The following is a 22926-nucleotide window of genomic DNA, read 5'->3' as shown; positions in this document are numbered from 1 at the left end:
TGGCAGTGCTGCAGCTCATCCCCAAGAGCCTTGACTTTGTAAGACTTGAGCATAAAAGGCAGCTTCACATCTGCAGGGGGGAGGACGAGGATGGTTTGCCAGGAGCAAGTGTTGAGGCTTTATTTGGGAAAGGGTTGTGAAGATATTGCTCATCACTGTGAAGCCAAGAACAGCTCCACCTCACCAGTCCCTAGCAAGCAGCATTTATTTAAATACAGCCCAAGCTCACTGACACTGTGCTGCTGCTGCACTAAGCAAGATCAGAGGGTTAGATCAGATCTAGATATTGCTAGAGCCATGGTGGAGCAGTGCTGAGATGGAGCAGGCCTCTTCCAGATGATTTTTTGGTAGATAGGAGGTAATAGAAATGCTGGTTGTTTTGGAAGGTGCGCTGCTATGTCTGTAGCAGGGCTGTACACTATAATTTTCAGATAATCCTTCCCAGCCTCGACAGTTCCTGGCCCAAAATGTTCCTGCCAGGGTGGAGGTATCTGGAAGTAAGCCCAGCTTGGGTTGGTCTCCATGTGCCCTCTGCTGGGCAGCAACAGCTGGGAGGCACCCACAGAGTCAAAGCCAGGGAGATTGAACTGAGCACAGCCCCTTTTGGACCCAAAATTTATTTCTCCTCATGTAGTGCCCTTCTCCCTGCCAAGAAAACGAGCCAGGGTGTTACACAGCCCTCGCACAGAGCCATACTCAGAAGCCCCTCCTGGGCGCTGGAGGCTTGCTGTGGGCACTGCTACAACCCCTGTGCTTGTGGGACCCACTGTCCCCACCTGGTACATACAGCTAAGGAGACAAGAGATTTTACTGTGTTTTATTTAGTAAAATGTTAAAATAAATAAATACAAATTGATCAGATGCTCTGTACCCCCTCCCCCCAACTTTAATTTGCTAAAATCTAAACACATTTGTACCAAAACTGAAACCACAAGGAACTTGAAGGCAGCAGATACTGCAGATCACTATGAGCATCAGGCTAAAAAAAATAGAGATATTTAAAAAACCCAAACCAGTTCACAAGTGGGTGTTCTCATGGTGTGATTCTGTGACAACAGAGCAGTACCAGTCAGAAAGGGCATTTTACACCAGGGCCTGCAAGGAAGGGAGATTGGTGGGGAATGGGGCAGCACAGGTGCCACTGGCTCACGGAGGACAGAGCCCATGGCTTTGCCATTAGAAACCCAGCTGGGAGAGAAGCTGCCATCATCCCATGCAGCACCAGGCCCATGGCTGCAGGGACAGCACTGCCAGAACTGGGGGCTTGTCATCAAAATCCCTTGGAGAAATCAGACAGACTGGGGGAAGGACCAGGCTCAGACACAGAGCCCTTCAGTGTGAGCTCCTGCTCTGGGCCCATGCCAGGACTCCCACTTCACAGCTGGTGTTGGTGAAACACCAGCTGGGCATGGGGGAATGGGACGAAGCATGGCACACAGGTGGGGCAATGGCATCAATAGATCTACGGAGATGCTGCCGCTGTGACCACAGGAACATGAGGCCATGATTGAAGCCTGAGTGTTGTCTCCTAAACAAGCAGAGCTGCCTTCACAACCCTCCTGCCCTCAGCTGCAGACAAGGAGGTTTGCAGAGTAGAGCCAGCCAGCTCCCTAAAGAAAACTCGGCATAGGCAGCCACCCCAGTGCCACACCAGACCTTGCAAGTGGCAGCAGCTCACCACCACCTGTGTCGACCGCTGTTGACACAGCAAAGTTGTTTCCTTCCTCCACAGGAGCCAGGACAGGTCGGCACGACTATCAGGCTCCCCTGCTTCCTGCTGTTACCTTGCTTAATGGAGTTTGGAACACATGCTTTGCTTCTGTGGGGCTGTGAGAGGAAGCCAAGACACCTCTGACCATGTAAGATGGCACTTGGGGGGGACCCTGCAGCTGTAATTGGAGTGAAGCAGCTTGTGGGACATGACCGCTGCTGGCTCTGCTTGTGTGGGGCTGCCAGGACGCTGCCCGAGTCTCAGAGGCTTATGCAGAAGCAAAAACCTTCCTTAAAGGAGGGTCTTGGCTGCCTGTCACATATGACATCAGGAGCAACTCAGAGACAATGCACCTGGAAAGGAGAGCTGACACACAAGACACTGCCTGGCTCTAAAGTCAATCACTGTTTTGATGTCAGTGATAATTAAATAAAGAAACATAAGAGACTATGATTAGAAATTACACATTAGCCCAGAACAAGCAGAAACATGCAGCCTCCTACTGCACCCAGCACGGGGCTTCTTTCAACAGTGCCTACCCCAGTGCCTGCAGCCATGGAAATCTGCTCTTCCAGAGTCAGAACTGCCAGTACCTGCCTTACAGAGAGGAACTTGAAGCACAGAGCAATCTCTTTCCCTGCCCCAGCAATTCTGGCCCCACCTGAGATGCCAACACCTGAATAACAAGCCAGAGGAACCCCCGCCCTTATACGTGCACAACATGTACCCAGTGCTGCTGCAGTATCAAACCTCAGTGCTGGGGATCCAAAATCGAGGGTGGCCACAGAACACAGCCCCAGGAGCTGTCCTGTGACACTGCCTCCCTTCCCCACCTGAGCTATAACCCCCAAGGCTCACTAAGCTCTGGTTGTTCACTAAGTGTTTTCTCAAAGCACAAAGGCAACAATACTTCATTTGTTTTCTGACAAAACAGATGTAAGAAGGCTGGTGACAAAAGGGTGGGAATTGGTTTAGGTTTACTTTTGCCAGTGTAAATTTAGGAAAAAGAAAAAAGATGCAAAAGGTGGTGCTGAGCTGATCGATACTGCTCACTGCTGCCTTTCTGTGCCAGCTCTCCAACCCTGACAGACAGAACCACGCTCGCAAGGGTTTTGAGTTCCCCAGGCACTCCTGATAGTGAGCAAGTCCTTAAGTACTTCCTCCTTTCTAGAACTAAGGACTGGGCTGAGTTTCTCCATCTGAAGCTTTTGACACCTGCTTGGATACCAGAGAGTGAAGAACGGGCACAGAGCTTATCCCTGGTTACACAGGAGAGCTGGGACAGCTCTTTTCCCAGGAGGGTGCCCCATGGTCTGGCTGCTTAATGTAGCCTAGAGGCAGGCCCTGAGCTCCTCACAGGTTACATTAAACTTAACACATGCCCCTGCTTAGCTGCACTGCTGAAATGCCCCTTTCCATGTTTCTTTTCCAAAGAAACCAGATCCCGAGAAAGGGAGGCATTGCTCACACAGAGGGATTTTGGCACAGAACTGCCAGATAGGACAGCCCAGAGAGCAGGAAACTTCCAGATACTCCAGGAGGTGGCTGAGAAGTACATGAATCACACATCCTACTCCACCTTGTCTCCTTCACTCACACAGAACCCAAGACCTCTGCCTCTTCAGCTAGGCTCATTATAACACTTGAACTAGGAAGATGCAACCACACCAGCAGAGCTGAACCTTTAGCTAGTTTTGGGGATGGTTATAGCCAAGAAAATGTTTAATTAATACAGATTAATTAAATTAGATTTAGATTAGAGTCCAGATTAGAGTAGGCTCTAGCTGCCTTGAGGTCTGCTTGAGCTGCCTTATCCCCATGTTGTAGCTTAGAAGTCAAATAAGGTTCTCATTAGGCTGGGAGCACTCGGCAGCAGAAGCAGAGCTAGGGATGACTTAGTGCCTACTTCCTTTTCCATCTGCACCTAAGCAGCTCTTTTCTCTCACCAGACCTGCTCCTTTTGGAACACAGACCAACCCATGTCAGAAATCGAGGTAGGATAAAAGAGCGGTTTTGTTCTATTCTTTCCACTGAACTTTCAAACCCTGTAACTGCAGGAATACCCCATCTAGTCAGAGGAGAGACCTGTTTCACTCCTGGATTTTTCCTACCCTCACTTTCCCTCCTCATGTCTTTCCATATTTTTTCTCTCTGTTCTGCTTTACCCCATGTAATCTTTGTTCCCTTTGCTGCTCCTGCTTTTTCTCTCTTCATTTCCATCTCCAGCCCTGTACCACTTCTCTAAAGAGGCTTCTGTCCTTTAATTTGTCCCTTGCAGCATCCACCTCTGGCCCAGGGAGATGGGAAGCCCTGGCCTGGCCATTCTCATTAGAGACACTTCAGGGACTTGCACAGCACAGTGATTTCCACAGCACCCATGCTCTTGGCAAGCCTCTTTTCTGTTCACTACTCAGGTATTTTAGTAATACTGACAGGGATACAGACAGACTCTCACACAGGTAAGCTCCTGGTTTTCTGACACAAGCCCACAATTAAATTAACCTCTAGGAGAGGTGTTTGTCTTTTCATGGGTCTTTAATTACCAAGCTTACCAGTGCATGGTATGAATAATTTTCTTTATTGGCAAGTTGATCAACTATGTGCTCAGCCTATACAAGACACAATGATGCAGAAAGTTCTTGTCCCAGATAAGAGAGAAACAGGAGGGAAATGGGAGCTAAGGGCAAAGGATAGGGAGACTCATATTTTTCAAGTATTACATTCCATTCTGTAGGAGTTACAAACAGGACTGAGGCTTAAAGAAGGATCTGAGTAAGACAGCAATAACCTGGAGACAAGACACCTGCAGCTCTCAGTTTTCCTGATCCCATCTGATTTTTGGGTCATTCCCTGGTCCAGGTCTGACCACTGGAAACAAGGATCCAGCAGCATGTCACTGCAAGGTTTGCTCACACACCCTCAGAGACCAGTACCTAGCTGGCTGCTGGAGGGTTCTTTGGACCTTTTCCCTTCTGAATTCCCGAAACTACAGAATCCATAGTGCTTGGGAATGGCCTTTGCTGAGGTAGTTTGTTGGCCAGGCAAGCCTAAACGCCAAATGAATTAGCTGCACAACAAAACATCATCCTCTTTCTCCAGGTTCCTGACTCCTACATACTTGTCAGAAAACTTTGCAGTATTTCAGCAAAGTTGAACTTGCCTTGGATCTCCAGAATTCCAAGGGAGAACAACAGGAAGTGAAGAAGGGTCAGAAGGATTCTAAAAAGACACAACAAACTCTGCCCAAGGGGCGTGTTCACAAGGAAGTGTAATACCGGTGTTTTGGTGGTTTTCTGAGCAGCTCACTGAGAGAGGCCCTCAGTAAAAGAGTGAATTTTGGCTTAACATCATAATATGTTATTTTAAAAACACATTTCATGAAAACCATGTATTCATCATTAGTGCTTCAGAAGCAAAGAGGGTGGGGTGCAACCCAGCTAAGGAAAAGAGAGAAACATGTGCACTGCAAATTCACAAATGTTTTCTCCTGTATCCATGAGAAAGAAATTTCAAAGTTATTCCCTGTACTGTGGGCTGCCATAGCTTGGTGGGGCTAGGAGGAAGGTTTCACTCCAGGTTCTCCTGAATGCTGACCATGCTGCTTTTCAGGACTGTCTCTGCAACAGTATAAGGATTTGAAGCCAAGGAGGTCAGAATTAGGTTTCACATTTCTAGACATTTGGAATATAGATTTGCTTTCTTAAGCCTAGTAAAGATAAAATGCAGTATTTTTTTTTTTATGCCAACAATAAAACTAATAGATCTGCCCATAAAATTATCACCTCATTAATTTTCAGGCTTTTAATTCATATACTCACTGACAGAAACCTGCTTGAAACATAGAACAAAGCCCTGTTTTGCTCATGCAAAACATTAGTTCATCCTACCAACATGGTAACTCCTGGCTAATGATGTCTTGGAAGAATCAGCCATGCTACTCACCCTACCTTCCAATCATCCCTAGAAGTATTGTTTGCTCTTTGTTTTGTACAGTACTAAACCCACTGCTGGCTCTAAACAAAGACAATGAAAACACCAGTGATGATATTAATTCTTCTATCCAGGTGACAGGCTCACTTTCCCACTCTGACCACAACACACCTTTCCAGCTGTTAAAAGAACAGATTGTACAGAGAAGGGAAGAAGAAACTTCTGCAATGCTTGCTCTATTCCTGAGCAAAGGAGCAGGGTGACTTCTTAAAGCCCTTAGCACTGGGCTGAGAGCCAGGACCATCTTTGATATGAGATTCCTTTGTGGTCTCATTTCTTCCTTTATAACAGATTTAAAAGCCTCTTGTTTCCCACCAATGACAAGCAATGACATAAGAATTAGTTAATACCTTGATGGTGGTTTGGAAATAGGAAACCATAGCCATTATGATGGCTTCCCAAAGAGCAGAAGTTTTAGTACAAACTCATTCTATCTCAAATATTACATGAGAAAAAAAACCCAAACCAATACAAACCCAAAAGAAAAGCTTAGGCTTTAAGCTGTCGCAGAGTTTAAATTTCTCCCTTGACTGGAACCTCTTACAGCAGCTAGGAAAAAAATAATTTTCCTCTGTTTTTAGCAAACACCAATTCCCCTTCCACCCTATTGTTGGTAATTGGGTAGAGATAACCCAAATTTACTGTGTCTAAACAGCAGCATCACTGCCAGTGTCAGTGCAGCCCTGGGAACGTTCCTTGCCTATTGGCTGATACTGTTGCAGAGCCAGGAGAAAAAGCATCCCAACAGGATCAGTGAGAGAGAAAGAAAACTACCAAAGCAGCATCAAAAAGTCTAAGATATTTTTTCTGCCAAGTAATGATTAACTAAAGGCATCCTTTTACAGTCTGGAACACAAATGCTGTAACAAAAAGGATATGAAATCTGTACTTATCTACTTGGATTCTGGAGACAAGCAGATGCCTCAGGAAAGCAGTAATAGCTGTTTTAACATCTCCTGGCTGGTTAACTGTGTGCAAATTTAAATATGGCTACTAGTGAATTTCACTTCCATCCTCTCCTGAATCAGCAAAGAAAACAGAAGGACTATCGAGTCTCCAGGCATAGCCTCCTACCTCCAAATAGTTCAACGCTTCCAAGAGAGCTCAAGTTAACACAGAAATAAGAGCATGAGAACCACAAAGACTCAGCACACCTATCCCTGGAGACGGTCCCTTACCAGGAATGCTCAATGCTTCAGAAGATGCTGTTAAGAATCACCCAAGTGTTCAGCTGAAGACCAACATGTTCCAAAAGGCAGCTTCTCCTGAATATCTGGCTGTTAGCTGATGGCTCATATTCTATAGAAGGCTCATGTTCAGTTTGTTTTTCCTCTTCAATCCTTGAAATAGACAGTTCTTTGTTCAAATACTGTGGGTTGCTGTACAACCCAATACATTGGGCCTAGTGCTGCCAAATGGCAATGACCCCATTGGTAACTGGATTGATGGAAGGACATTTTTAGTATGATCCACTTTGACAGCGCCTGCCCAGCTGTCTCCCTGCCACTTCTGCTAACTTATCCTTCCAGCTCTGCTAGTTCCAGAACAGAACTCAAACATCAAAAGACAGAGTCAGGGTTATCACTGGTTCAGCTAAGAAGTGCATGTAAGAGTCATTTTCCCACCTGAGACAAATGTGAGAACTCAGGATTATCAGTTCTGAGCTCAGAGCTGAAAATAGTGCACACTCCTACAGAAGGAACAGAAGTCCTTAAAGGGCAGAAGGGCAGCCTAAAGGAGAGGGAATAAAATAGCTCCAAGAACCCCACAGAAGCCCACTTGGCTGGGGCAGCAAAGAAACTCTCTCAGGCTATGAGACTCTCATGTCTGGAGTATTCACTTGCTCAGAAATGCAAAGCTTTTCTATCTTCCACTATGAAAAGCTGAGCAGGTCTGCCTTACCACCCAACACATGCTCTCAAGGCCACCACACTGGGGACACTGCCTTATGCGTGCAGTGGCTCAACTCTGCTCCCACGGGAAGTAAAGGGAGTTTTCCTGATACTTCCAGTGGAAATGGGCTTTGCCCAAACATGTATATGCAGTAGTGAAACTAGACAGCTCTGGGACACAACCTGATGTGACCAGAATCAGCACCCTAAACTGAGCCAGACCCCACAATCAGGAAGCACAAGGCAAGCTCTGCTGTCCAGAGTGAAAAGATTATACATTAGAGATGAACTTCTTGAACAAGAGGAGAAAATGGAGGGTGATTTCAGTCCAGCTCACTGTCTTTCATCTTCAAGCTTGAATCAGTCTGTATCACAGAACTATTAAAGCCTTAAACAAGCACACTGCCAACTGCTTTTCTCTGGGTTACAAACACATGGAAGAATGGGAGAGAGATGGTAACAGCAGAGACAAGCCTGGGAGATCCTCCAGGTGGGGTGAGATCCAGCACTGTAGGATTTGATTATTTTTAGACTTTAGCCAGTAGATGTATGGTAGAACCTATGGAAACTGTCCCATTAGATTTTAGAACACAAACACAGCAGAATGTCATCATAAATAAGCAAAGTCTGTGTTAAAAAATTCTAAGTACACAGCATTTTCTCCAGTTCTGACACCTTTTTAATAGAAATCACTTGTTTAGGAAACAAATAGCACTTTTGTAATTTTTTTTTTACAATGTTTCTTACCTTGATCTTATTTTAAGTAACACTAGGAAGACCTCAATATCTTTTATTTTCCTTTTTAATTTAAAAAAGTTGTTTTTTTTCCCCCAGATACAAAGATTTTGCCCTTGCATAAAAAAACAGTGCCCAAAACGATGACACAAGGACTCACAAAGACTCACTGTATCTCACTGACACTATTACTTCTAATCTATACCATGCAAGGTCCCATCTACCTCTTTAATTAGACTGTCAGCCTGAAAAACAGCTTTTCTATTCCTTATTTAGTTCTTGTTACCAAAAGAAGAGAAAGGAAGTGAAAGAAAAGGACATTTCTCTGTTGAGTTCACACATCTGGGTTATGTGCTACTTTGTTCAGGATACCTTTTTTGTTTATAAATACAGAAAAGGGATGGAATCTCATTTTCAAGTAATTGATGCACATTTTCTCTTGAGACACCTCTATCCAATGCTCCAAGCTGACCACAGATTCTGGCCCTCTATTTTCCCATTCCCAAAACAGACTTTCTGGATGAGTGTGAGGACCCATAGGCTCTCAGGCACATGGTGTGATTCTTGGGGTGTCCTGCGTAGGGCCAGGAGTTGGACTCGATGATCCTGATGGGTCCCTTCAAACTCAGCATATTCTATGATTCTGTGTGCTGGTTACTCAGTGAAAAGTCCATCTCCTTTCCTTCTGTACATCTCCTGTCTAAACAATAGTAAATACTGCTTATTTGATAGACTTGTCCCTTCTGGGCACTGGGATTTGATAATTTATATTTCTGGTTTTTTGGTTTAATAGTACTGAGAGTTTAGAAACAGGAAAAGCCCATAGGCTCTTTGGACTTGTTTTTGTTTTCCCCTAGCTAAACAAACTGTTCTGCAAATAGGAACTTGAAACCTGCTCTCCTCCCTTATCCCTGCTCCTCACCCCAAACAAAAATAAAACAAACCTATAGTGGCTGTGGAGGCTGCTGCAGGCACACACTGGTGTAAAATATAGAGAGAGTAAATATATTATTTCACTTGGCATGGTGCTGGCAAAGAACCCCCAGCTGGCACTATTCATGTAACATGATCCAAACTTCGCATGTACACACAGAATAAGAAGGATCAATTGGCAAACTCCGGTGCCGCCTGGCACAAGCATCTTCACGCTCTCTCTGGAACCAAAGAACTAAAGAATTCTGCACTTTCCAGAAGAAATCCAGTTTTGCTTTTCTAGAGTTTCTTTATTTTGCTCTTTCTCCTCGCCGCCACCTCCCTTGGCTCCTTCTTAACTTCACTGTGTTATTTAGTCTCATCGCCCTTGTTACAGTTCACCATGCAGCTCTGGGAAGGGGAGGGGGCTAAGGTGGAGGTGGCAGCATTAGTATTGTTAGTGGAGTCCATGCCGTTGGAGATGGCTACTGAATTGACCTCAGAGTTTATGGGTTTTGAAAGGTCGATGCCTTGGATGAGGCGGATCAGCTGTTTTACCTTCTCCAAGGAGCTGTGCATCTCCTTCTGTTTTGCAAGGATGGTATTCTTCATTTCCATGCATTTCTGCAGCAAAGCAGAAAATCAGCAATAAGTTTGAGCTTATGACTGAAAGAAGGCAAAAGAAGGAATATGATGTTCACAGATCTAAATGTAAGTACCCAGAGAAGACTGCAGCTGCAACTTCATTTTTCCAGCCTAGAAGAAAAGAGTCTCTAGGCTGTGTTCAGAGGAGAATTCATATTTGCAGGCTGAGGAAATAAATTGCCCAGACATAGCTGTCACCTGGTATGGCCTCCTTTTATTCCAAGGTGTTGTGCAAATGAACACAGACAGCTCCATCCTTTTGTGTTTCTTTTGAAGGAAAACTTCCAAGTGTATGTTCTTACTGTTTTTTCTATTACTATTGCATTACTGAAATTTCTTTAACTCTGATCTGCAAGCTCAGGCATCCCAATGCAGCTGACTGCTGTGTGCAAACCATTAATGGGATGCAGCCTTTGCTTTCACATACATTTTAGCAGGAACATCACTTCCTTCTCTCAATAAGTAAAAGGGCACTTGAAAAGGAAACCAAACTCCTCTTCACTTGAAAATCTTATTTTGTGGCCACTTCATTCTCTTAGAAGTGGTAGTAACATAGCTAGCTCATCAGCTAAGTGTCAGGGCAAGATAACTTTAAAAAAAGCCCACAAATGATGTTTCAAGACTAGAAAACTGCTTATATGTATATTTGAAACTCTCAAAAATGAGGAAACAGTAGCTATGTCTGTTACAGTCAGGTTTTTACATGAAGATGGCAACCTTCCTACATTTCATGAATCTTTTATTCATGCTGATCTCCAGACACTGTTGGTTTTAGCTTTACTGTTTTCACATGCAGCTCACGGCATCATAATATCTCTAAAGCATCAAGACCTATATGCCTGTTTTGGACAGGTCCAATCTAAGTATGAACATTCTCCTCACTGCCAATCTCTCATGGTAAGGCCCTGCATCTGCCTGGGTACATCACTGAGAATCAGTGTTAGTTGTCTAGTGCTGCTAAGGTTACTCTCAGCTACTGCTAACCAGAAGGTGACAGTACCCGGGACTGCTAACCAGCCCCTCACAATCATTGTATTTGTACTGACAGCACTGAGAGGTCTGTAAATGTGGGACACTTTTACTCTAAAAGGCAAAGGCAGGCAACCTGAAAAGTACATCTGTATCTAAAAAGTCTGTAATTATGAATCCAGCCTTACAGATGTTGCCACACAGGAGATTTTGCTTTTTTTCATTATGTGATACTGACATGGGCTGCACCAAGGAGGGGCTCACAGGGCAACCCAAGAGACTAATCTGCACATGAAAGTGAGAAGAGTGACCAAATCATTATGTATGTTCCAATTACTGCCATAAACTAAGGTGGAAACTAAGGTTTTTGGTTTGAAGTATGACATTGTCTCGTTAATACCATGTAGAGGCATGTGCAATGTCCAGCTGCTGACTGCCAAGGCAACACATCAAGCTCCTGAGAGTCCGCTGTGAGTAAATGGTCGCTTTTGCATCAGAAGGGCCTTGCACCAAGGCTGTAACTCTGCCCACACACAAAAATGCTCTGTGTCACTTTTGTCACCTGCTGATAGTATATGTCACCACATGTCTACCTACATGCTCAGCATGGATCATGTATAAGAGACTCAATGTAAGTGTATGTCGCATTTATTTCATCCCTGCTCCCCAAAGTTCTAAAAAGCGAAGGAAAGCACTCACTCAATTCTAAATAAATCCAGTGGATGACAGGTCTAGTAAATGGAGTTCCTCTATAATAGTTTTCTCCCTGCATTGTGGCACCAGAATACAGGTGAAGAGTTATTCAGGAGGACAATACTCACTGTTATAGAATTGCTGAGCTGTTTGACCTTCTGCTCTAGTTGTTCTCTTTCCTGTTTTAAATCTGAACTCCATTTAAGTAGTTTCTGTTTTTCCTCTTCTTTTGCTGCAAAACAGAATATTAAACAGAATATTTTAAATATTTCTCTTACAACAGTGGATAGAGGGTCTAAACTGCTTCAGTTAAAGAGGTGAATTGTGTTTAAACCAATGCTTAGCAACTTGTGCACTGAATCGCTCCCAAAATTTAACCTACGTACACAAGCATGACAGGCTTCAGAAATATTTAGACTGCTATTTTCACTAGTGATTAATGTTATTTCCTTTTGTATGATAAAATTTCCTTTTGTATAGGAAATACCATTCTATCCCACTCCCAAAATAACATCTTCCATTATTAAAAGTGAAAGAAAAGTATTCATTATTTTCTTACCTGCTTTATATGCAATATATGAATGAACAATTGCTAAAGTTCCTGGCCATGGGATTGCTTCTTCCTTCTTTAGCATCTGAAAGAAAATTTTCATAGAGATTTAGCTGGTAAAAAACCTACCTTAGAGAAAGCAAAAAGGAGAGAGAAAAAGAGGGGAAGACTGAGGATTTTCTTTCATGGCTATCATTAGCCTCAGCCCTGTTAACACAAAGCTTCACAGACCTGATCTGAGATTTAACAGAGGGAATTATTCACAACTGTATTGTGGCTCCCACAAAGCAATTCTATTTCTTACAAATGTCAGCATTTTCCTAAATTCCCTCCATAGCCACAAATAAAGTATACTAATGATACTGAACAACTTAAAAGAGGAATGAAAGGATAATATTTCAGAACTCAAAACTTGCCAGGAGACATAAACATTACTTCATGGTTCAGACAAATTGCTGATCTTAGTTGTTCTGGGAAAAAAGTTTTCATGCTGCAGCCTAGTCTCCACACCATACATTCAAACATCACACTTCTGCCTAGTAAAACATGAAACTGTCCTATCATCCCTCCATATCAGAATCATCTTAATATACTTGTCAAACTCTCTTTATAACTCTCATTTATGTCTTTCAGATCCTTCCTACATTTTGCTTCCTAACAAACTTTAAGAAGAAAGACACATATTTTTAGTACATGATCAGAGTGATGTCTCAGAAAACAGAGGACTTGTCAGTTTACGGTGAAATTACTCAAATTTCCTCTTTAATTTTTTTGGAAGCTATCACAGAAACATGAAGAGAAGGGATAAGGTGAGAGCAGGCAAAAACAGGAGTACCCAAGTCATAATACTCCCTCCTCTGTGGCAACTACTGACCAAGTCACTTGAGAAAACTCAAGTTTCCATTCTTCTGAGCAGCACACCACAGATCAGGCTGTTTTCTTATGCTACCACCTGGCACACCAAAGGCTGTGTGGGTGACCAAGCAATGCGCTGTGTTAGACAGGACACAGCTTCAGACTGCATATTATCAGCAATCCTTTGCAACTTCTAGAGTTCCATGGAAGGGTTAGGAATACAGCAGTTTACTTCTTCATCTTGTAATCTCAATGTAATTATAAACAAAATATTAAAATATAACCTGCTCATTCCAACTGTACATTTTCATAGAGTGACCTGGAAATAAACTGTTCATCTATATTCATTATACTCATGCTGGATGATATTATTAAAGAGACCACTGAAGACAACCTTTCTGATGTTTGATTTATATAAGCAAACAAGGGCTTATATTTGCTCTATCTTTTGAGGTAGGCTTGTGCAAATGTTTTATTTATTTGTCCAGAAAAATATACTAATAACCTTTGAAGAGGCAATGAGCTTAAGATGAATAGCAGAATTTCTATGGGTTGTAGATAATCTTCACAAAAGTCTTCATGCTTTGATCCAGAAAAAGAGTAAAAACATAAGGGTAACAAACAAAGACCCCAAATTCAGAAGTAAAACCAGACAGTTTTGTATTAGCACACATTCCCACAGAGGTAATAATTCAATGAAATTCACACAAGCCTTATTGCACATGAAATAGATTTGTTCAGTGTCAGGCTACCTTGAGCTAACTAACCCAAGCAATCTGGTTATTTTCTTTAACACCAAAAAATCTTCATATGCATTGAACATAACTCCCAGTCTGTCAAACAATACCTGGTCTTGACATTTGGGACAGATCCACATGCCCTTAGGAATGGTTTTCAGAGGTGGGTCCAAACAATCCAGGTGATAAACACGTGAACATGTGTCACACATCAGCAACTGCCCACTTTTTCTGCAAACACTGCAAAAATCCTCATGGATATCACCCTACGAAATTGAGGGGAAAGGGTTTGGGTGAGAGAAAGCGAGAAAGAGAAGGCAAAAAGTGAACTTTGACCTTTGATATCTACATCTTAGTTGAATTCAACGATTACAGCACAAACTGTTTCTAAGGGGATTCCAAAAGGTCAAACCCTTTTTAGACTGTGAAACAGGAAAACCATGCCAGACGTCAGAAACACTGACATCTGTCCTCCCAAACACTTTCTCTGTCCTCCCAAGGCAAAATGGTACAGCAAACACTTATTACTTACTATAGCTTCTCTTAACAACTGCTACCCCACAGCCTTTCTTTAAGATTCCCTCTTTACCCTGATCTTTTTATCTGCCTGAAGTGATGAGCTACTCACTTTCTTAACCCTCCTGATTTTTGGATGTAAGCCCAACTCCACTCCAGGAATGCTGATTAGGCTGTCTCTTGCCAGTAATAGTATGTAAGAAACCCCAACTGAGTGACTTAAAAGAACACTGTTAAATATTTAGGTCACCTTTAAAAATGGAACTGTAGGGAAAAGGTGTTGTGCTTCTAAATGAAAAATAATAGAATGAATTATGTTCTGAGACAATTCTTTTTACTTCACTTGGGCTACCTCAAGTTGCACCAAAACAGCTGTGACTCAAAACTTTCTCATTCTCTTTAGAGAGTGGATTGTTTCATCACTAACATAGACTGAAAGCCAGGATGAAAGAGTACCAAGAGAGATTTTCTAATATTTTTTTAAAAGAAAGAATTTAAAAAAATGACTGCCCGTGGCTTTTAGAACTAGGTTTAGTTACTGTTGCATTTCCATCAGAGAGTTCTTTTCTACAGCCATTAACATCCTAAAAAGGTGGGTCTAATTTTTGTTTCTTTTTCTTCTCTCTCTCCCCGTTTTGATTTGATTTTCGGATATTTGAATGAAGAGGCTTGATAAAAAGGTGGCGTTCACAGAAGAAGAAAGGAGCACCCCACCCTCTCCTCTGACCACCAGGCTCTCCTGGCAGCTCCATATGTTCAAAGCCCCATGTGGCATCTGAAGTACACACTTGTCACTGACTTACAGTGAAGTTTTACACACACCCCAGACCTGCAAGACTGCAATTGTAAGATGTGTGTGTGGAGCAGAACTGTGGGTACACACCCTCCTGTATGAAATACCAGCGGATGCAAGGTTTCCTTTTGGTGCAGATCAGCTCTTCACACGTGCAGTTTCTATCAGTTTGGAGGGATAGCAGATTTGGCTGTGCACTCGCACATTAAGGTGTCAGGCAAGAAAAAATTACAGTAATCTCCACTATGGGTGACATAATACACATGTAAAAATAATTACACATGAGCATTCTGTTCAGGTTTCTACTTCCCAGCTCTATTGCTGATGAGGCCCCTCTTCAAAGGGAAGCCTATTCTTAATTCCCAAGGTTAACACTGATTTAATGTTTTGTAAAGGATCAATCTTCAGTGAATTTTCCATGCCATGTTTTGGATCCATAACTCCCAGGGACCATTGAGAGCTGAGTTATGGTATTACTTCACCTGTAACATCAAAGAGTTCCTAAGTGTTAAATGAAGATCTAAATGAGCGACATTTCATGCTTCTTGTGAAGTGATGTGTTGTAACCAGGCTGGGAAGAGCTTCTTTCCCTCTATCATGCCTTCTCTGAGTACAAGGAAAAGGCAGCAGGCAAGAGATATCATATAAGCTAAAATAAAATCCTCTTCAAGATAAGGAGACGTTTAAGAGTGGAATCCTCTCATTTTAGGATTTTAGGAAAAAAAAAATTCTGTTCTAGGGAATCATGTATTTTAAGATACTATAGTTGCCACAGACTACACAATGGCTCTTGGTAACAAAGTGCAAAATTACTGCTGTGCTGAAAACTAAACCTGTTATGTCTCATAGTCTGCAGAAAGAGCCCTACAAAAGAGACACATAAGCAGTTTCCTCTTGAGGGGGAGACATTTAGAATTTTAGACCCAGAATGTCCCAAATTCAACTGAATGCTGGAAAACCAGTAGTGATACAGGTGGCCAGTGCACAGTGGAGCTGAATTTATGGAGATGCCAACACACATGGACAGAATTCACAGTCCTATTTTTGGTAATGCAAAACTCAGGGCAATTCCTCAGAGTTAACAACTATCTTTACCAAAATCCCAGGCAGTATTTGATTCCAAAGAAATGCCCCAGGGTCTTATGGGCATAAACAGGGGGTCTGGAATTGATGTGACATGCACCACTAACCTCAGCTCCTGAATCAGCTTTGTGTAGACTACAGCCAGCCAACTTAGGCTAGAGCAGAGCTCATTGAGGCTGCTCAGACATGCTACAGCCTGAAGTGACTGAAGAATAATGTCAGAACAGGTACCATAAAAGGTGATTTAACGTCACTTTCTGCTCTACTTCCTTTTCACAAGGGGCCAGGAAAAGAAATTTAAGCTTTCTGGACAGCTAACAGTTTTCTTTATTTTGATAAAGTGTCTAGAGCAGCATGGCCTGGCTTTAGGCAACAGAACTGAGTAATACAGTAACAAAAGCAGCTTGTGTGCTTGAGTTTGTAATATCTATACTTATATGTACATTTCACTGGAATAACATGGGAAAAATAAATATTCTGCAACAGGAATTGCTCATGATCATATAAATAAAGATGATCATAGTGTATGATGTAAGTGAATTAAATTATCAGAAGAAATACTAATTCTGGCATATTCTAACTTTGATGGGCTTGACTTTGCAATCTGAGTGTTCTACAATGTTCCCCTCAACTAAAACACTGTCTTAATATAAGTGTTTACTAATAAAAAGGCATTTTGTGACCAAAGACTTGAATCATCACTAAAACAGGTTTTTGCACAATTCTTACTGCTGAGTAATTGACTGTCAAAGACAATCACTATCTTCCAGGTGAATATGCCACAACTGCATAAGGGAGAACCACACATAACCAAGTGGCTCATAAGTGGCTCACATAACCATTTGGCAAGGCAACTGCCAAACAAGAAAAAAGGTCCAAAAAAAGGGGGAGAGAAAAGAAGTTTTGCTCAATCCTGCCTACTGCATTATTTTCTTCCTTTTCCTAGGTTCTACACCTCTTTTCTACCCCTCCACCCTTATCACCAATCCCATCTTAAGCTTCTGCTTCATTTTTGCCTAAGGATTTCTTCCTGTTACTCAGAGAATAACATTTCAGGAGAAATTCAAGAAGGCTGTTCTGGTCTGCTGTGCCTGACACCAAGTGCTTGGCCTGATTTGCAATTTTCATAGGCTGGCTAAACACATAGACTACTCAAGTGCTAAATCAAATTTCTATTCTAAAGCCTATAGGAATTAGACTTTTAATGTAAAAATATTTTAAAGATAGGCAAAGCTGCAGTTTTCTTCTTTATCTATCTCATGAACTGCTCAATTATTTTAACTTGGACTTTTAAATAGCCTTTTCCTCAGGCATACAATTGTGTTTTCAGTTTTAAGTGTTCAAAGTTCCAAATCAGAGTCTGTAACTACAGAAGATATTTTCTGTCCTATCTAGAGACCTTTCTATATTCACATCATCTGCTAACAGTGTAGACCCTCTTCAACATTATACAGTCTGGCCTCACTGCCAAAAGAAGTGATCCTGATTTCTCTATATGCCTACTCATTTCACCCTGTGTGAAGCTGGCACAAGAATATTTGTGTCTATAAAATTAACTGGATTAGGACATGATCCTGGCTATGACTAACAATTTTTAGCTATGTCAGTTCCCTTACACAGATCACTATGTGGCCTCAGATAAATCTGGCTGAAACAACACAGGAGGCATTCAAGGGATGAGAAAAGACTGCTGGTGACTAGAAGGCTAGGTGTCCTCAATGGTAGCCCCTGGCATCAACTGTGACATGAGCATTTCAGGGGATCCTGTATTCTCCATCGATTTGAGTTGCAAGGTCCTTAAAAGTCAAAGAACTAATCTTCCTCTTTGTCTTCACCACCAGCATAACTTGTACTATTGCTGTTTAAATACAGAGTATTTTTGCAGCAATATATTGCACTTTTCCAGCCAAGGATGCTACAGATTTTTACAAGGATTGCTAAGTTGTCAAAACTCAGACAGGAAAAGCACGCATCATGACAAATAAAAAAATACAGGAAACCAAATCACAATAAAGGGATGTGACTGCACAAGCTTATACAGCAATCTTTTGAGAACATATTAACAGAAGAACCCCTTCCATCTTATGACAGCAATTGGAAGCCATTCCTTTCTTTACAGTTAACAAGTACAAATTATAAGATGTAGCAAAGAACAGATATTTATCTCCTTTCTGGTATTTTGCTGTCTCTGAAGATTCACATTTTGTTTCATAGTTTATTTTTAATGAAAAAGATATTTTTATGAGAACTTTGAAATACATTTTCTAGTTTCACATGTATTTAATTTTATCAATTTTTTCACATGTATTTATTTAATATCAAATATTTCTGAAAATTCCACTAAATTAGCCCAATTGATAGTGAATATGTACTGATTGTGACTTTGGTAAAAAATTCTTTAGAAAAATCAAGCTCTTTAAAAATGTTAGTTCTGTTGCATACATATAAACTAAATGGGTTGCCTGGAAATGTTAAAGGGGATTTACATATGATTTTAAAGGGGAAAGAGTGCTATTGCTATGTTTTATGATATGTTCAGGTAAGAGAGAATGTCTGTTACCTGCTAGTTAATCTTCCATTATCTCCTTTAAATCACTTCAATTTTCCTTAATTAATGTATATTAAAGCAATCCAGAACCCAGGCCTAAACACAATCCTAATTCAGAAAATTAAGGGCATTCAGAATTAGATTTGAATGCTACAGAACTTTATTCTTGATTTAGCTTGCTTCCATCAGGCACTGCAGAAAACAGGCCAAGTAATCATCATACCCTTTTGAGAGCTCTTACATTGTAGGAAAAGACTCAGCAGTATACACACACATCAGAGATGGAAAAGACCCCCACCACACTATCCAGTCCTTCTCGTGGGGCCAGTGTAAAACACGTGCTCTTCAGCACATTTGCAAGTCATCTGTACTGCTTATTTTAAAAGTCTCCAGAGATGGAGCTGTCCCATCGTATCCATGAGGAGCTGTTCCACAGTCCCATTTATATGGCTGTCAGGAAAGGGTTTTTGCAGTCATGTGCTATCCTGCTCTCAAAAAATGACTGTATAAAAGAGAACCTTGTAATTCTGCATGCATATTCCCTGGGTATCAGAATTGCATCTATTTATTTCAGTGCTTCAGACACACTTGTACTACTCCTATTCCTGTTACCTCTGCAGAACAAATACAGATCAGAGGCAAGGAACTGGCTTCTATTCCCTGTTCTATTTTGTCAATAGAGGTGGTCTCTCAGTCTATGTTCTTACAATGGTGCAAGTATACAGATGAAAATAAAACAACCCAGCTTTTCCTTAAAGGCCATTTCAAATGGCTGGGCCTCAAGTATATGTGACTGTCTTTCTAAAAGAAGAACTGCAGGAGATTGTAGCACCAGTATGAAGAAATAAGCAAGCACCTCTTGATTCTTAAACTGTGCCCTGTAAATACCAGTCTTTTAAAAGCAAGCTCATAAATGAAAGTACACTCCAGCTCCTGAGGACTGTTTTACCCCCACTGAAAAGTCACAACACACTTTCTGTCAAATCAGTGCCACAAACACTGCTCCTGGCTGTCCTGCATGACAAAGCAGTTTCCATCCTTCTCTCATTACAGAAACACAACTTTTTGTTATTATGGTCTGTAACTACTACTTTTCATTCGCCTCCTCCCCACCCACCCCCCACTCCCCCTGGCCCTTTTTCATGGATGACAGATTCAATTCATTCAGACAAGATCTCAGACACTACACAAAGGAAATGAGCTCATCTAGCATTCCTGGTGCCTCCCAATGTTTCAATCCACTGAAGGAGTTATAAATAAAATCTCCACAGGATAACATAGGTGCAGAAGGAAAAAAGGAAGGGTGTTAAAAAAATGCTGGACTGTTTCACTACACTGAATCACGACAAATGATGAGTGAGATTAAAGAAACAAAACCTGCAATGATTTTCCTTGTGTCTGTTTTGCATAACTTTCTAAAAGTAACCCCCTCCCCAAGAGTTACTTACGTCTGTGGAGCTGGGGCTAGGCAGGGACACGGGCTGAACAGCTGCGGGAAAAGTAAATGTGGTCTCTGTCTTTTCATTTTCAGGGGAGTCAGGATAACTGGACAGAGGGGACGTGGGGGTCAAAGCCCCAAACCCCAACACCGTGTTGTATTTAGGTGGACGACCTACATATTAACAACAGGGAACACAAACGAAAAAAAAAAAAAGAAAGGAAAAATGATCTTACATACCTTTGGCCAGTGGTCCTCATTGGCTAGCGTGAAAAAGGAAATGATGTAGCACAGAGAGGAAGTTAATATAAAAGTTACAAGTGGAAGGACAGAAGCAAAGATTTAAACATTTTTTAGAAATCTTTAAGTAGAATTTTGCAAGGAAAGAACATTTAAAGGATGTATTTCAGAAGGAAGTAGAAATAAGCTCTGCAGAGGGTCAAAGAATCATTCCCACAAAAGCAGCATGGGGACAGTTGCTACTCCTAAAAATAAGGCTATTCAGTTTTTAGGGGAAAAATGTTGGCATGAAAGCTCCACAGAAGCTACAATAACTACTGGTAAATCCTTTCTGCTGTTATTCCACACCTCCTTATCTTTTTAAGTGCCAGCATAAATCTACACAAAGGTTAAGTCCTTTATCAGAGGCCAACACTCACCACCCCTCTACTTTTCTTCCCCATTTTTTAAACCTGTTAATTCACATATCAGCACTTTCTACCCTACTGGTACATTTTTAAAATGAGGCTACCTAAGAACAGGTCTTGTTTTCTGACCCATAACTACTATCAGTTTTAACCTATCGCTAGTCTTCTACTGTAACCCACTCTAAATTCTGTATTCATTCTTAGACTTTCTCAGCCAAGCATGTTTGATTATGCACAATTCTTAGATACTCCATTACATTAGCAGATGTGCAAAATGTCTTCATAACAATTCTTATAAAATTATGAATGCAAAGCAAGACAGCAAAAAACCCAGTATGCAACCATCATTTCTCCCTTCCTTCTCCAAGGTAATTTATGGATATGTAAACATAAAGGAGTCAGGATCTAGGAATAATTCCCCAGATCGTATGTTTACAGATTGTCAGTCTATACCTATTAACATGCTAAACCTTGCATTTAAGGTCTGGATATGTTCCAGAACTAAGTATGTCCTTGGAAATGGATTTCTGCTAGTGATGTCCATGGGTGAAATTTCTGACATGCTCAGCACCATCTATAATTAAACTAAAGCTCTCAAGGGCAAATGCTTACAAAAGCTTTTCACACAATATATTGCTGTATTAAATTACAAAACAAATGTATACTTCCAAATCTTTTGTCAATTGAAAACATGTGCTACTAATTTGGTGCTGATGGAATATAAAGGCTCACAACAGGGTGTGAGGAAAAAAACAGAAAGTATAATAGCTGCAAAAGCAGGCTAAAAGAGTATCAAGCACAAATGCATGCAATCATTTTCATTGATACAGTAATTGTTCACTATAAGGTCTAAAATAAAATTAAGAAATCATTACTACAAGAAGGAACATTTACTTATTCACAGAGTAAATGCAAAAGCTCTCTATTTAAAATCTACATCATATTATTTTAAAAATACATTTAACTTAATAGGAGATAGCAGTAGAGACACATCTTTTATTTAAAAACAGCATAGCTCCAGAAGTGTCAGCTTTGCTACATTGTCTGCCGGACTGAAAACATGGATCAAGAAGAGAATGTATCAAATTAATGTTTCATCTTGCAGCCAAAACCCCCAAAAGATAATGGAACTGGACAGTGCTAGGTGAGAGACTGGTTTGATTTTTTTTTTCAATCTGATTGATTACTCTTTTTTTAGGCAGAAAATTTAGGAATAGAGAAGGTATTATGAGTCTTTAATGACTGCAGAAAATCATCAAAAATCAGGTAAAGATTGTCAGGTAGGTATGATCGATGCCATGTACAAATAATGGCATCAATTCTGTCCCATGCTGTTCTGTTCCACCTGTTTCACTATAATCTAAGTCTTAAAATTTTACCTATTCTACAGAAGGATTTCTTCTGAATAATACTGCATGCCTATATGAAAGATCATCTCTCATTTTAGGACAAGTGGCATTCTGGTTGCAGTTAAAGTGCTTAGTATGTGCAGGATAGCTTTTCTCACTCAAGGTAAGTTCTTTTGAAGAACCCATCCCTATTCCCAGTGGGGAACAAGGCTTTTGTCACATTAAGCTTCCTCTCCTATTCAGGGAACAGATGCTTTTTCCACAACCACTTTCTTCTTCACAGTAACAATACAATCTAGTCATTAACAAGGGGATCTTAACAGCAGCTTCATATCACTAAATGATGTTCAAACATCTCATATTTCTAGTGAATATCTTAGCAAATTGGGTGGTTTTTGTTTGGGTTTTACTTGAGAGTGAAACTGAAATGAAACATTGAGCTGCCTAATAGATCTTGCTATGCTAATCCCTAGAAGTCACGGTCTTTGCCTACCATGGAAATTTACTGCACAAATTAAGTACTGTAGAGTCCTTCTTGTCTTGCTCTTCAAACTGACACGAGGACTACAAATGCAATGTGGAGGAAGAGGCACTGGGCAGGAAGACAGGTCTGGGTATACCTCACCTCTTTTACGTGTCCCAGGATGCATTGTGCTGTTCAGGTACGTCACTGTACTCTTCTTGCGCTGCAGGGAAGAATGGAACAATTTCTGTTGGGGAACATTTCTGGCAAAACCTGTATGCAGTAGCTGAGGAACAGCAGAATAAGAACTAAGCGAGATTACTGGCTTTTGTGTTTTCTGAAGCACACCTTCAGAAAGGTTAGCTTTTTTACATTGCTTCTGACATCTGAACTGCTTCAG

General features: G+C 41.3%; 1 protein-coding gene across 12 annotated transcripts in view; it reads right to left on the bottom strand.

Annotated features, from left to right (window-relative positions):
* Nucleotides 1-804: 804 nt before the first annotated feature.
* PHF21A (PHD finger protein 21A) overlaps nucleotides 805-22926 on the bottom strand; it is a 133540-nt gene continuing 111418 nt past the window's right edge. For 9 of the 12 annotated variants that reach the window (XM_015631075.3, XM_015631072.3, XM_015631078.3 and 6 more), the window contains 6 exons: nucleotides 22689-22749; nucleotides 20078-20241; nucleotides 13800-13955; nucleotides 12107-12182; nucleotides 11676-11779; nucleotides 805-9864 (listed from right to left, as the gene is read on the bottom strand). In XM_015631075.3, coding sequence (XP_015486561.1) covers nucleotides 9610-9864; nucleotides 11676-11779; nucleotides 12107-12182; nucleotides 13800-13955; nucleotides 20078-20241; nucleotides 22689-22749 — 816 coding nt within the window. In that variant the 3' untranslated portion in view covers nucleotides 805-9609. Of the gene's footprint in view, nucleotides 9865-11675; nucleotides 11780-12106; nucleotides 12183-13799; nucleotides 13956-20077; nucleotides 20242-20307; nucleotides 20331-22688; nucleotides 22750-22926 lie in introns of all 12 variants that reach the window. The other 3 variants (XM_015631079.3, XM_033514905.1, XM_015631080.3) reach the window with 1 other exon arrangement.

This window comes from Parus major, chromosome 5, assembly GCF_001522545.3.
Source record: "Parus major isolate Abel chromosome 5, Parus_major1.1, whole genome shotgun sequence".
In the NCBI taxonomy this organism is placed as follows: domain Eukaryota; kingdom Metazoa; phylum Chordata; class Aves; order Passeriformes; family Paridae; genus Parus; species Parus major.
This window is presented reverse-complemented; position numbering and strand designations above follow the sequence as displayed.